This window comes from Danio rerio, chromosome 2 (genome assembly GCF_052040795.2).
Source record: "Danio rerio strain M-AB ecotype USA chromosome 2, GRCz13ab, whole genome shotgun sequence".
Taxonomy (NCBI): domain Eukaryota; kingdom Metazoa; phylum Chordata; class Actinopteri; order Cypriniformes; family Danionidae; genus Danio; species Danio rerio.
The window spans coordinates 7,611,933-7,624,266 of record NC_141022.1 but is presented as its reverse complement, the minus strand read 5'-3'; the positions used below and the strand labels follow the sequence as shown (position 1 = coordinate 7,624,266).

Genomic DNA, 12,334 nt, shown 5'->3' with positions numbered 1-12,334 from the left:
CAAAAGCCGTCCAGAAAAAGAAAAACCCTCCTCTGATTTGACCACGTTTTTGGATTTGACCACATTCTCACCCTGTGGTTCACTCGTTAATTTTATTTTTTGGACTCTGTTTTTGTCTTTTCTGATTTCAGGAACAGGGGTCCGTTCTTCGTACGTGGATTACTCTGTTAGCTGGATTTGGATATTGACGATTTGACATGATCCAGGATCGTTTCGTTCTTCAAAGCTGATCTGAGAGTTGTTGTCATAGCAACAGTTCTGCTAGCTCAAACCTGATCGGGAGCAGGTTCAATTCATATAAACAGGATTAGATCGGCTCAGTTCAAGCAAAGATAATAGAGAAAGTACCGAATTATGATATTTTCTTAGAGTAGTAGTTATATACACTTGGGAAAATAGTAAAAAAAAATTTAACTATATATATAAAGTTATAGTTATTAATAAAATAAAGTTATATTAACAAAACTTATGCAATCTGCACCCTCGAAATGAAAGTACAAAGAGAAAATGTATTGATATGAACTTTTTAGATCGCTTTATACAATTTGTGTATAATAATAGAAATTCAGAATATGTGACTTTTAAAAAAAAAAGAAATAATACATTAATGCAGTCATGACAGTGATTTGATGCTTCACAATAGTTGCAGACGCCTTTACCAATATCAAAATGCTTTTGTAAACATCCAGTTATTCCATACAGCGCTTAAAAAAACGGCTACTATAATAAAGAAATTATTTTCTAAAGGTAGAACTAAATACATTGATTTGCATTGAAATACATGATGAATACTCTTGACACATGAAAGTGTAAAGCCTGCAGCTCACAACAAATGTGGAAAGTTATTGCGTGTCATATACGTAACAAACAGTTTACTGCTAATTTGATGTAATTTTGCTCACATGGATAATTGAATATTAATCAGATGATGTCATTACGCTGCTGTGCCGTCAGCCAATCGTTGCATTGCTGATCATGATTTCGAGGATCGATAGATCAGTCCTTCACAACACACGCAGCGATCTCAGATCAGTTCATCCAGACATTCTAATCTGATTCGCGAACTTGTTTGAAGAACCAAATTAGCGAGAGATCAGTTTTCAAGATTAAAAGATCCAGGATCGGCAAAATCATCTTAGATCATTTAAGCGAGGTACGAAGAACGGACCCCTGCTCTTTACCGGACTCGAACCCGGTCGTTGTCGTCGTCAACTCCTCTCTGCGTCTCAAGTCTGCCGACATACACGACAAGCTAACTGGACAAAATGGTCGCAGTGGGAAAGCCCTCCACACGGAGGTAAGTGGTCAGCTGGTAAGCACATATAAAGGAACAGCGTCATACCGCCCCACACGTACCTCCAGCTACATAATTTGCTGTCTTGAGAAACGTCCGTGGGACTACGTTTTCAGAATAAGCCCGTGTTGTTTTGGGGGTACCTGCCATATCGAGCGGCGGTGGACTCTGACCATTGGCTGGAAGCAGAAATATCTTCATCCTGAATTTGACCTCCATTCATTCCTAGAGGATACCTACATACAGCTACGACATTAAGGAAGGTTCTGTTAACTTTTGAAGAGATTTAGTATGGCAAATATGTATATGGCAATGTTGTGTTTGGTCTTGGTGGTATAAATTTGCTACGATGCTGCTTTGATTATTATGGCTGAGCAAGTGGCAAGACTTGCTACTGCCAGAATATTTACAGACATGCAGTCTCAACCGACAGTATAACAATTAAGTTGTCCTAAAAAAAAAAACTGAAGAATTGAATTGTTTCAATACAATACAATGGTTTCAATCTTTCATTTTTGTAGGTAAAGTTTTTTTAATTTTAAGTAATTTGTTTGTTTCAGATGTAATTCTCATGAAAATATATTCTTTTTAGCATTACCTGAATTAAATGGTTTTAAATAAATATTTATTTTGTTAGTATAATTTAAATTTTCAACCATGCACAACCCTCTGAATCCAACCATACTCTGCCGGGTGGGTAGTTGGGCCAGTTGTGGATGGTTGGGTGACGCAGATAAAAGTGAAGAGTGGGGGGAGGGGGTTGTGGTCGTTGTGTGACGCAAATGAAAGTTAAGAGAGAGGGGGTTATCGCAGATTAAAGAGAAGAGCGGGGGTGGGTGGGGGACGGTCGCGGATACAGGTGAAGGGGGGGGGGGGGGGTGTTGGGCAGTTGGAGGTGGGGTGGTAGGGGTGTTGGGTATGGGGTTAGCGCTGGCCCCTAATAATGTCTCTGGGGACCCCCTAAATGTATGGCCCCTTACAATCGTCCTAACTCCCCCCTAACGATTAGTGCGTGTGTGAGTGTGAAAACGTAATATTCTGTAATGCACTGGGGTTTAGTTTAAGCCAATTTAAGTCATCAAACAGTAGGCATTCGGCATCTTCTCATCAGTGTTATGCAAAGTAAACATGCGACTACACTTATAATTGCTAAATAATACTAAATACTTATTATAATTACTAAATAATTCACTAAATAATACTCTAAATGAACTCAAGTTAAAGTGAATGTACACATTTTTAAAACTACTTAGTGAAGTACAATTCCTGAGTAAACCTACTCAATCACAGTAGTTTGAGTATTTGTAATTTGTTACTTCACACCGCTGGCTTTTGATGACCAAATCTTTGAAGGGTTCTTTGGTAATCTCTAGTTGTAAGACCCTGAAGCCATAATCTGTCTGTATGGTGAGTTTTCAGCGTGAGGTCTCCATCGCACCAGACCGGCATTCACTACACAGTAGGTGGCATTGTGCTGAATTAAGGTGGACACACAACCTCTGCAGGCTGAATCCACACCCCGTAAGCAAACACCCAAAATACCAGTCAACCCCATCCGTGAGGCCTCAGCAGAAAACACAGACACTTTTATGTTCATGCCAGGACGAGCTTACTATGAACCGATGGAGCTTTGTGTTGATGTTTCTCTTTAAAAACATTTGGAATAGCAAAAAATTTTGAAATGAACGAAAATAGGAAATAAACTAAAATGAAATTAAACTGATTGTACAGTAGCCGCTAAGAAATCCTGAATTTATCAATTATTATTTTTCACACAGGGTTTCTGTGGGTTTCATTAAGTCAGATTTAATGCATTTTAAGACTTTTGTGAATGAAATTTCAGACGTATACAGAGCTAAATGCTACATATTTTAAATATTATGTCAAAACAAGCTAACACTAGTTGACGTACTTTTTTCCCACATAGCATTGTTTTGTTTTGTTTTTTTTAATTAACTGTTTAAAACAAACTAAAACTAAATATAATATAATATAAGTAAACTATAATAAACTAAATTGAGTAGCTTTACATGAAAGAAAGAAAAAAATGGTCTTTACAAATAAAAAAGACCAGACCAGTTTAAAACGATTTAAGACCTACAACACAATATTTCAGTAAATGTAAGACTTTTGAAGGCTTAAAATTTGTTTTTTGAAATTCAAGACTTTTTAAGATCATGCGGACTCCCTGTCACACTATTTTCATGCATGATTCCCAGTTGTTGGTTCTTTTATGAGGCAGTTCCTAAAATTTTTCTTACAGGTTCAGTTTTTGTTTTATATTTATAAACTAACATTCTCCGAACTTTGACGACCAAAAATTATTAGCTAGGAAAAAAAGCTTCGTTCAAACTTACACCATTCATAAAGGCTATATGTAACTCTGGATTACAAAACCAATCCTAAGTGCTAACTGTTTGAAATTAATATGATTGATAATATTTAGCTGAGGCAGAGCTATTTAAAAGTCAGAATCTGAGGGTTTAAAAATATATATATATATTGGGAAAATCAATTTTAAAGTTGTCTATATAAAGTCCTTGACAATTTGCGTTACAATAAAAAATAACCTTTGATATATGTAACCCAGGCTCATTTTAAAAACGTAGTCCCGTGGCCGTTTCTGGCGACCACGAAACGTACTGCAGATTTGTTTTCGTGAATCTGCGAGTCACTTTTTTTTACATCTTAAATGTGTCTTGCGAGTGCCGTTCGCGCCTGCGCTATTCTCGCGTAAACCCACCAGAGGCCGCTGTTGACCGACTGAATGACTAAAGGGGCGACCGGCCAATCGACTGACCCTGTTATTCACTCCCACTCGTTCATTTTTTTTTTAGGATTCTGTTTTTGTCTTTCCTGATTTGTGAAATCGCTCTTCCCCGGACTCTAACCTGGTCGTCGTTGTGGTTAACTCCTCTCTGCGCCTCAAGTTCGCCGACGTACACGACGAGCTAACTGGACAAACTGGTTGCAGCGGGAAAGCCCTCCACATAGAGGTAAGTGGTCAGCCGGTAAGCACCAAAAGGAAAGGTGTCATACCACCCCGTAGCGTTCGCTTAAAAAAATGAAATGCAGCGATACGTACCTCCGGCTACATAATTCGCGGTCTCTAGAAACATCTGCGGGACTACTTTTTTAGAATGAGCCTGGATTGGATATATTTACAGTAGGACATTTACTTAATAAAGTACATAATAATATACTGTACTAATGAGTTTTGGTATAAAAGAAACAAAATGATAGTTTTGACCCAAACATTAGCCCCTTTCACACAGTGATACCGGTAAATATCCGGAAAATTTCCGGAACTACTTTACCGGTATGTTCAAAAAAGCGCTGTTCACACAGGCGAGGACGTTATGGAATTTTTCCGGAAAAGAGCATTCACACATCCATCGCAAAATGCCGGTAAATTCTGACATCATTAACCAGAAATGACCTCTAAACGGCTGCGCTTGTATTTGTAAACATTTGACTACATTACAAACTCTTCGGATGGATCAGTATTGAGTACAACTCTAATGAAAACATAGGGAAACACTTTCGCATGTCGAGATGTTCATGATATGCGTATGTGCTGGCGCTATGGGCGCTCACGGGCACACGCAAAGCTTGAAGGTAAACAAACGACGGATTATCATAAACATTTTATCGATAATTATTTACACAGCATTAAGAAAGAACATAGAAACATTATCTGTCTAACATCTAGCAGCTAAAGGTGTCTGGAAAAAATATTCAAAGGCTTTTATTCTCATAAAGCGCGCGCACGTGAATGCGTCTGACTGTTCTGATTGGCTAAAGCAGGCGTCTCACGTCAGCCCGTTCTAGACGTGCACGCGCTTATTACGGCAATCTTCCTTCTGCATTCACACAGCGCAGCATTCCGGCAAATTACCGGTAATGTTACAACTTCTCTTTCCGGAAAATAGCCAGAACGAATTTACCGATATTTTCAAAAAGGGCCTGTTCACACAAACAACCTTTCCGGAAAATTGCCGGTAATTTTCCGGAAAGGTCTGTATGTGTGAAAGGGGCTAATGTGTTTTAGGCTATAGCTAAAAATATACCCCAGCAACATAAGACCATGGTCACATATATAACAGCCCCTCAGCAGTAAATTAAAGAACAACATGTTTTTAAACTCATACAGGTCATACAGTGAATACTTTATATCAATCTCATTTTAACAGATTGAATAGACACTATGATGTCCGGCGGTGCATCCTACAGTATGTGTAAAGCATGTGAACAATATGTCTGAGATTTGTACTGTAAAAAATTACGCAATCAAATATATTTTTCTTTTGTAATGAGCTTGTTACGCTCATTAAAAAATTAGATTTTAGATCTCATGGTTGTTTGATAAATGTTTATTGCATTTTGTAGTTTTTTTTTTCGTGTTTGACAGTGTATCTTCAATGTATTGTCTTATATATATATATATATATATATATATATATATATATATATATATATATATATATATATATATATATATATATATATATTTATTTTCCCATTTATTACTATTATCCTGATTACAATTACACACAAACCATTGTTCTGAGCTGTAATAGTTTATTTGTCTTTAATTAAAGGCAAAGTTGAAAGAAATGAAAATCACTGAATGGAGCATACACTATCCTACGCATTATTCAGTCACATATTGGTGCCAAACAGTCTAAAACAGCGCTGTGGAAGTTTTTGCTGATGGTCAAGATAATTCAAAGTACCATTTGCAGTCTGTTTTATTGGTTTCAGCAGTTGTTATCTCAGAATAACATACTTTCTAATGTTGCGACAGACCAATCTGAACTGAGTGTCCCAAACAGCTGTGTATAAGTAAGGAATAAGGTACATCCAGGCAGTTGTTATTGCATAATAATGGGCTTTAGTCTGTGAAAACCACCCCCTAGTTGTACTTTCCTGTTTGTTACTATTAACCCTATTACAATTAGACACAAAACATCAGTCTGAGCTGTAATTGTGTATTCGTTTTTTAATTAAAGGCAAAGCTGACAGAAATGAAAATGACTGAATGGAGCATACACTATCCTACGCATTATTCAGTCACATAATGGTGCCAAACAGCCTAAAACAGCGCTGTGGAAGTTTTCGCGGATGGTCAAGATAATTCAAAGTACCATTAGGAGCCTGTTTTATTAGTTTCAGCGGTTGTTATCTGAGAAAAACACACCTTGGAATGTCGCGACTGACCAATCTGAACTGAGTGTCCAAGACAGCTGTGTATAAGTAAGGAATAAGGTACATCCAGGCAGTTGTTATTGCATAATAATGGGCTTTAGTCTGTGAAAACCACCACCTGGATGTACTTTCCCGTTTGTTACTATTAACCCAATTAAAATTAGACACAAAACATCGTTCTGAGCTGTAATAGTTTATTCGTCTTTAATTAAAGGCAAAGCTGACAGAAATGAAAATGACTGAATAGAGCATACACTATCCTATGCATTATTTAGTCACATAATGGTGCCAAACAGCCTGTGGAAGTTTTTGCTGATGGTCAAGATAATTTAACGAACCATTAGGAGCCTGTTTTATTAGTTTCAGCGGTTGTTATCTCAGAAAAAACACACCTTGGAAGGTCACGATTGACCAATCAGAATCAAGTATTCCAGACAGCCATGTAATAATTCCAGATAACAACAGCTGATACTAATAACGTAGGTTTATCTGGGTACCATGAACCATTTCAACCGTTAAGTGAGTATATTCGTACATGTATTAATGCTTATCTGTTATGCCGCTGTTCTTGACTGTTTGGGGCCCTGTTGTGACTGAATAAATATATACATAGGTTAGTGTATGCTCCATTCAGCCATATCCCTTATCCTTCTGCAAGCTTTACATTTAATTAAAGATTACATTGTTAAATGCTCAACTAATTGTGTTGGAGCAAGTAGCTGTGTAATAAGCAGGATGATGTGCATCTGGGTAATTTCACAGCCTGAGGAGAACAACCGGCTAGATGTGCTTTATCCATCATTTAAAGAAATGTTTAATAAAAGACCATTTTTACTGTTCCGTCTATAATATGGACATTTTCTACATACCACTGTTGCATAAATAACTGTTTTGAGGATATCATCATCGTTTTATTTCAGATTTGTTTAAAGTTACATTGCCGTTAACAAATATTATTTATTATTGGATATGATATCTGGATATAGGAATTTTATTAATAATTCTGCAGTTTTCTCACCTGGGTTTACCTGTGAATTCACGGCTCCAAACAGGAGAAAGACAACGAAGTATTGACTCATCTGGAACATCTTGTTGTGTGACTTTCAACTCCTGTGAAAACATTAAAGTAACAAATTACTTTTTATATATTTACTAATAATTGCAGAAGAATAATTAGAATGTATAATGATTAGTTAAGTGTATCCACATACAGTTGAAGTCATAACAGTTTTAATAACTCATTTCTAATAACTAACTTCTTTTATTTTTGCCATGATGACAGCACATAATATTTGACTAGATATTTTTCAAGACACTTCTATACAGCTTAAAGTGACATTTAAAGGCTTAATTAGGTTAAATATGCAAGATAGGGTAATTAGGCAAGTCATTTTAAAATTATCAACCCAAGCTCATTCTGGAAACGTAGCCCCGTGGACATTTCTGGAGACCGCCATTTACGTGGCCGGAGGTACGTAAGGCCGTGTTTAGTTTTTTTTTTTGATCGAACGCTGCGGGGCGGTGTGGCGCCGCTCCGCCCCCCCCTCTTCGCGCTCGCCGGCCGACGGCTCGCCTCCCGAGTGGAGGGCTTTCCCGATGCAACCAGTTTGTCCGCTTAGCTCACAGCAGGAGGAGCCGGCCGCGGGGACGACGACCGGGATCGAGTCCGGGGAACAGCGGTTCCGGAAATCAGGTAAGACGAAAAACAGAATCCGAAAAATAAGGGCGAGAACGCGGCGGGATCCGAAAACCCGATCGAAATCGAAGACGAGGGCTTTTGCTTTTTTTGTTTTTTCTAGACGGCTTTTGCGAACCGTCGCTCGGGTTTAGGGAAGGAGGAGGAGGAAGAAGAAGGCGGCCGAGTCGGCCGAGTCGGCCGATCCGGCGGCTTTTCGCGCAAGAACAACGCGGGCGCAAACGGCGCGTGCTCCCGAGAGGCGCCCGAGACGCGAAAAAGCGCGCACAGCGGCCTCTCACGGATCCGCGAAAACAAAAAACGCTCGAATACGTACCTCCCAGGACGTAAAGCGCGGTCCGCAGAAACGTCCGCGGGGCTACGTTTTCACAATGAGCCCGGGTTGAAAATTATAGTTTGTTCTGTAGGCATATTAAAAAATATGTTGCTTAAGGAGGCTAATAATATTGCCCACTGAAAATTAAAATTTAAAAATGCTTTATTCTAGCCAAAATAAAACAAATAAGTCTTTCTTGAGATAAAAAAAAAAAATTATAGGAAATACTGTGAAAAATTCTATGCTCTGTTAAACATCATTTGTCAAATATTTAAAAAAAGACATAAAACTTCACTGGAGGGTGAATAATTGTGACTAATAATAGTAATAGTAATATCATAATGCTAAAATTAACTTACTTGACAATAAACAACACATTCATAATACATGTTTCAGATCCATAAATCCACAAGGTGAGGAACAAAACGCCTCTTGTTGGTGCTTTTGCACTCAGGTCAGTAAGTTCCCCTGTATACAGAGTCCACTATTTGACTGCTGTTTATTTTTATTAGGTATAGCTCCAGTCAGATGCCTGTGGGAGAGCAGTACTGTATGTACAGTCATGTGGAGGGGTGACCATTTGTATTTGTTTAAATAAAAGCAGTTTTTATTTTTTTTAAAACATTTTAATGTCAATATTATTAGCCCCCTAAAGCAATATTTTGTTTCGATTGCCTACACAACAAACCATTGGTATACTGTACAATGCCTTGCCTAATTAATCTAACTCGCCTAATTAACCTAGTTAAGCCTTTAAATGTCACTTTAAGCTGTATAGAAGTGTCTTGAAAAATATCTGATCAAATATTATGTGCTGTTATCATGACAAAGATAAAAGAAATCAGTTAATAGAAATTAGTTAATAACTATTATGTTTAGAAACATGTTTAAAAAAATTACAGAAATTAGGGAAAAATGTACAGGGGGGCTAATGATTTAGACTTTAACTGCATATATTTCACTCAAAATCATTTAAAAAGTCACTGTCCATATTCCAAAATAGTTACCTACAGTAATAAATTATTAATCTAATCTAACGAATAAAACGAAACTAGAAAACACACTCACCGTTCTCTCCAGTCACAAACACGAGATCACTGACTAGGTATTAGCCTTTAAGCAAAACACAACCCTCCTTGCTTTCCTGATCCATCATGAGGGAAAATGAGAGGCTGGGGCGAGTGACCCTCTAACAGGAGCAGAAATAAACAGAGCAAGAGAGAGAGAGAGCAAGAAAAGAAAGAGTCAGCACCATTCTGGGGAAAGTCCAAATTTCCCAGATTTCATCCTGAGAAACAGACGGTTTTAATTATAGGATGCAGGATTCCCCCACAATTATGCACTGTAGTTCATTGTATAACTGCAGTGGAGATGAATTTTAAAGGCCAATTTATATACTTGAGTTTTTCAAAAATAATGTAACATTTATTGCTTAAAGAGCCCATATTATAGGTTTTTGAAAATTCCCTCCATGTAGTGTGTAACACAGCTCTAAGTGAAGTGAAGTATCCAGCTAAGGCTTAAATCTGTAAGAATACAGTGTTTAAAAAACGGTTGATTCATCTATAAAAGAGTCGACTCATAGTGCTTCAAACGAGTCGCCTTGATACCGATTCATTAGGTGTTTCGCCATGACGTACAAACGAAACCAAGTTATTCACGTGCACGCGCAAACCCGGGAGATTTCAAACCTGAGGCCCCGCCCTCTGACGCAGAAACCCAGAGACACACACACACACACACACACACAAACAAACACAAACATGCCGGTGGATTGAAGTCACACTGCAGATGGATATATTGAGTCTCTACCCAAAGATGAAACCTCAGCATTATAGCCAAGCAGTTGGAAACTACTGGAAACTACATGCTACAAAGAATACTTCATCAGCGTTTGTCATCAGAGTTGTCATAAAGAGTAACTTACTGATGGACGTCAGGATGGATTTTTCTTCCTCCATTTCTCAAGTGTAAGTACGTGCGATTAAAGTTGCCTCGTTGACTCTAGCTTGCAAATGTATTTAGTTGTGATTTGTTACTTGTAACCGAGTGTACTGTATCAGGTTAACTGGCTATATTCTCTTATCGCGTGCAAAGTCACGTTAAAAACGCGACGCGTGCTGCTTTGTTAACGGAGCTCCGTGGACGGCGAGTAGTGTGTGTGTCTGTGTGTGCGCGCGCTGTCGTCCGGAGGTGTGTGTGTTTGTGTGTGTGTGTGTGTGCGCGCGTTGTCGTCCGGAGCAGGGTTAAGTGCGTGTGTGTGTGTGCAATATGCGTGTGTGTGTCTGTGAAAAGAGCAGAGTGAGAAGCTAGGAGATCCCTCAACTGTTTTTGAGTTTTTGCTCAATAAAATAGTTAGTTGTCTGTATTTTCAAGTCCATAGTCTGTATTTATATTCACCCACTGGCAGCTAATATCCACGCCTACACTATCGAGCGTGTATGAACTGTGATTACTTTTATATTGCTGATTAGCTGTTGGGCATTTCACTCTCTGACTGAAGGCAGTCGACCAATCGCAACAGACTGTCATTGGTCCAATCAGCGCAGATTAGCTTCGCGCTAAGGAGGGGTTTGGGAACAAATGAATCACTGGACGATTCATACAGGAGTCGCTGGGATAATTAGGTAAAAATAAATGCAGATTATAAGACCCCGAAAGTGTTTTTTGACCTTGCATGCATATTAAACTGTTGTTGGAGACCCTTACAACCAAGATATGACCCTATTTCATGTATAATATGGGCTCTTTAAAATGTAATGGATTTTTTCAACCCAGGCTCAGGGGAGATACAGTGCATCCGGAAAGTATTCATGGCGCTTCACTTTTTCCACATTTTTCTATGTTACAGCCTTATTCCAAAATAGACTAAACTCATTTATTTTCTTAAAATTCTATACACAATACCCCATAATGACGATGTGAAAAAGGAGTTTTTGAATAGTTGCAAATGTTTCGAAAATAAAACCCCTAAAAAATCACATGTACAAACAGTAAGTATTGACAGCCTTTACCGTGAAGCTCTAAATTGAGCTCAGGTTCATTTTGTTTCCACTGATCATTCTTGAGATGCTTCAGCAGCTTCATTGGAGTTCACCTCTGGTCAATTCAGTTGATTGCACATGATTTGAAAAAGCATACATCTGTCTATTGACCTTATTCTCCGCAGACGAGCGGGCGCAGCCATTTGAATCTTTTTGGCTCGAGACTTCCGGTCTCATTCACTTCCATTCATTTTTAGACATTAAAAACTGCTCGTTTCGCTGTTTGATGTTGCAAACTGATATTTCCTTGTTATATTATTCTACTTGGTCTGTATAGTCATGCAAACATTTGTTTGTAGAGCAAGTAGTTTGACCGTTTTTTGCTGTTTATTATTTCTTGTCATTTGAAACGGACTGAAACGGAAGTTCTAAGACAATCGCAAAAACAGGCGCACTTCCGCATTTTAGAATAAGGTCAATATAAGGGCCCAGGGTTGACAGTGCATGTCAAAGCACAAACCAAGCATGAAGACAAAGGAATTGTCTGTAGACCTTCGAGACAAGATTGTATCGAGACACAAGGCTAGGGAAGGTTACAGAAAAAATTCTGCTGCTCTGAAAGTTCCAATGAGCATGGTGGCCTCCATTACCAGTAAGTGCAAGATGTTTGGAACCACCAGGACTCTTTCTAGAGCTCCAGCGTTCTTCTGTGAAGAGAGGAGAATCTTACAGAAGGACAACCATCTGTGCAGCAATACATCAATCAGGCCTGTGTGGTAGAGTGGCCAGACTGAAGCCACTCCCCGCCTGGAATTTGCCAAAAGGCATCTGAAGCA

General features: G+C 38.5%; 3 protein-coding genes across 7 annotated transcripts in view; 1 reads left to right on the top strand and 2 right to left on the bottom strand.

Moving 5' to 3' along the window:
- Nucleotides 1–12,334, top strand: part of LOC147846195 (uncharacterized) — a 1,020,765-nt gene that overhangs the window by 320,801 nt on the left and 687,630 nt on the right. The window lies entirely within an intron of this gene.
- apoltp (apolipoprotein lipid transfer particle homolog) overlaps nucleotides 1–12,334 on the bottom strand; it is a 597,023-nt gene that overhangs the window by 441,491 nt on the left and 143,198 nt on the right. The gene's annotated exons all lie outside the window — the stretch shown is intronic.
- ddr2b (discoidin domain receptor tyrosine kinase 2b) overlaps nucleotides 1–12,334 on the bottom strand; it is a 37,378-nt gene that overhangs the window by 23,939 nt on the left and 1,105 nt on the right. For both annotated transcript variants that reach the window (XM_087240385.1, XM_087240384.1), the window contains 3 exons: nucleotides 9,583–9,703; nucleotides 7,521–7,612; nucleotides 1,438–1,540 (listed from right to left, as the gene is read on the bottom strand). In XM_087240385.1, coding sequence (XP_087096511.1) covers nucleotides 1,438–1,540; nucleotides 7,521–7,590 — 173 coding nt within the window. In that variant the 5' untranslated portion in view covers nucleotides 7,591–7,612; nucleotides 9,583–9,703. The remainder of the gene's footprint in view (nucleotides 1–1,437; nucleotides 1,541–7,520; nucleotides 7,613–9,582; nucleotides 9,704–12,334) is intronic.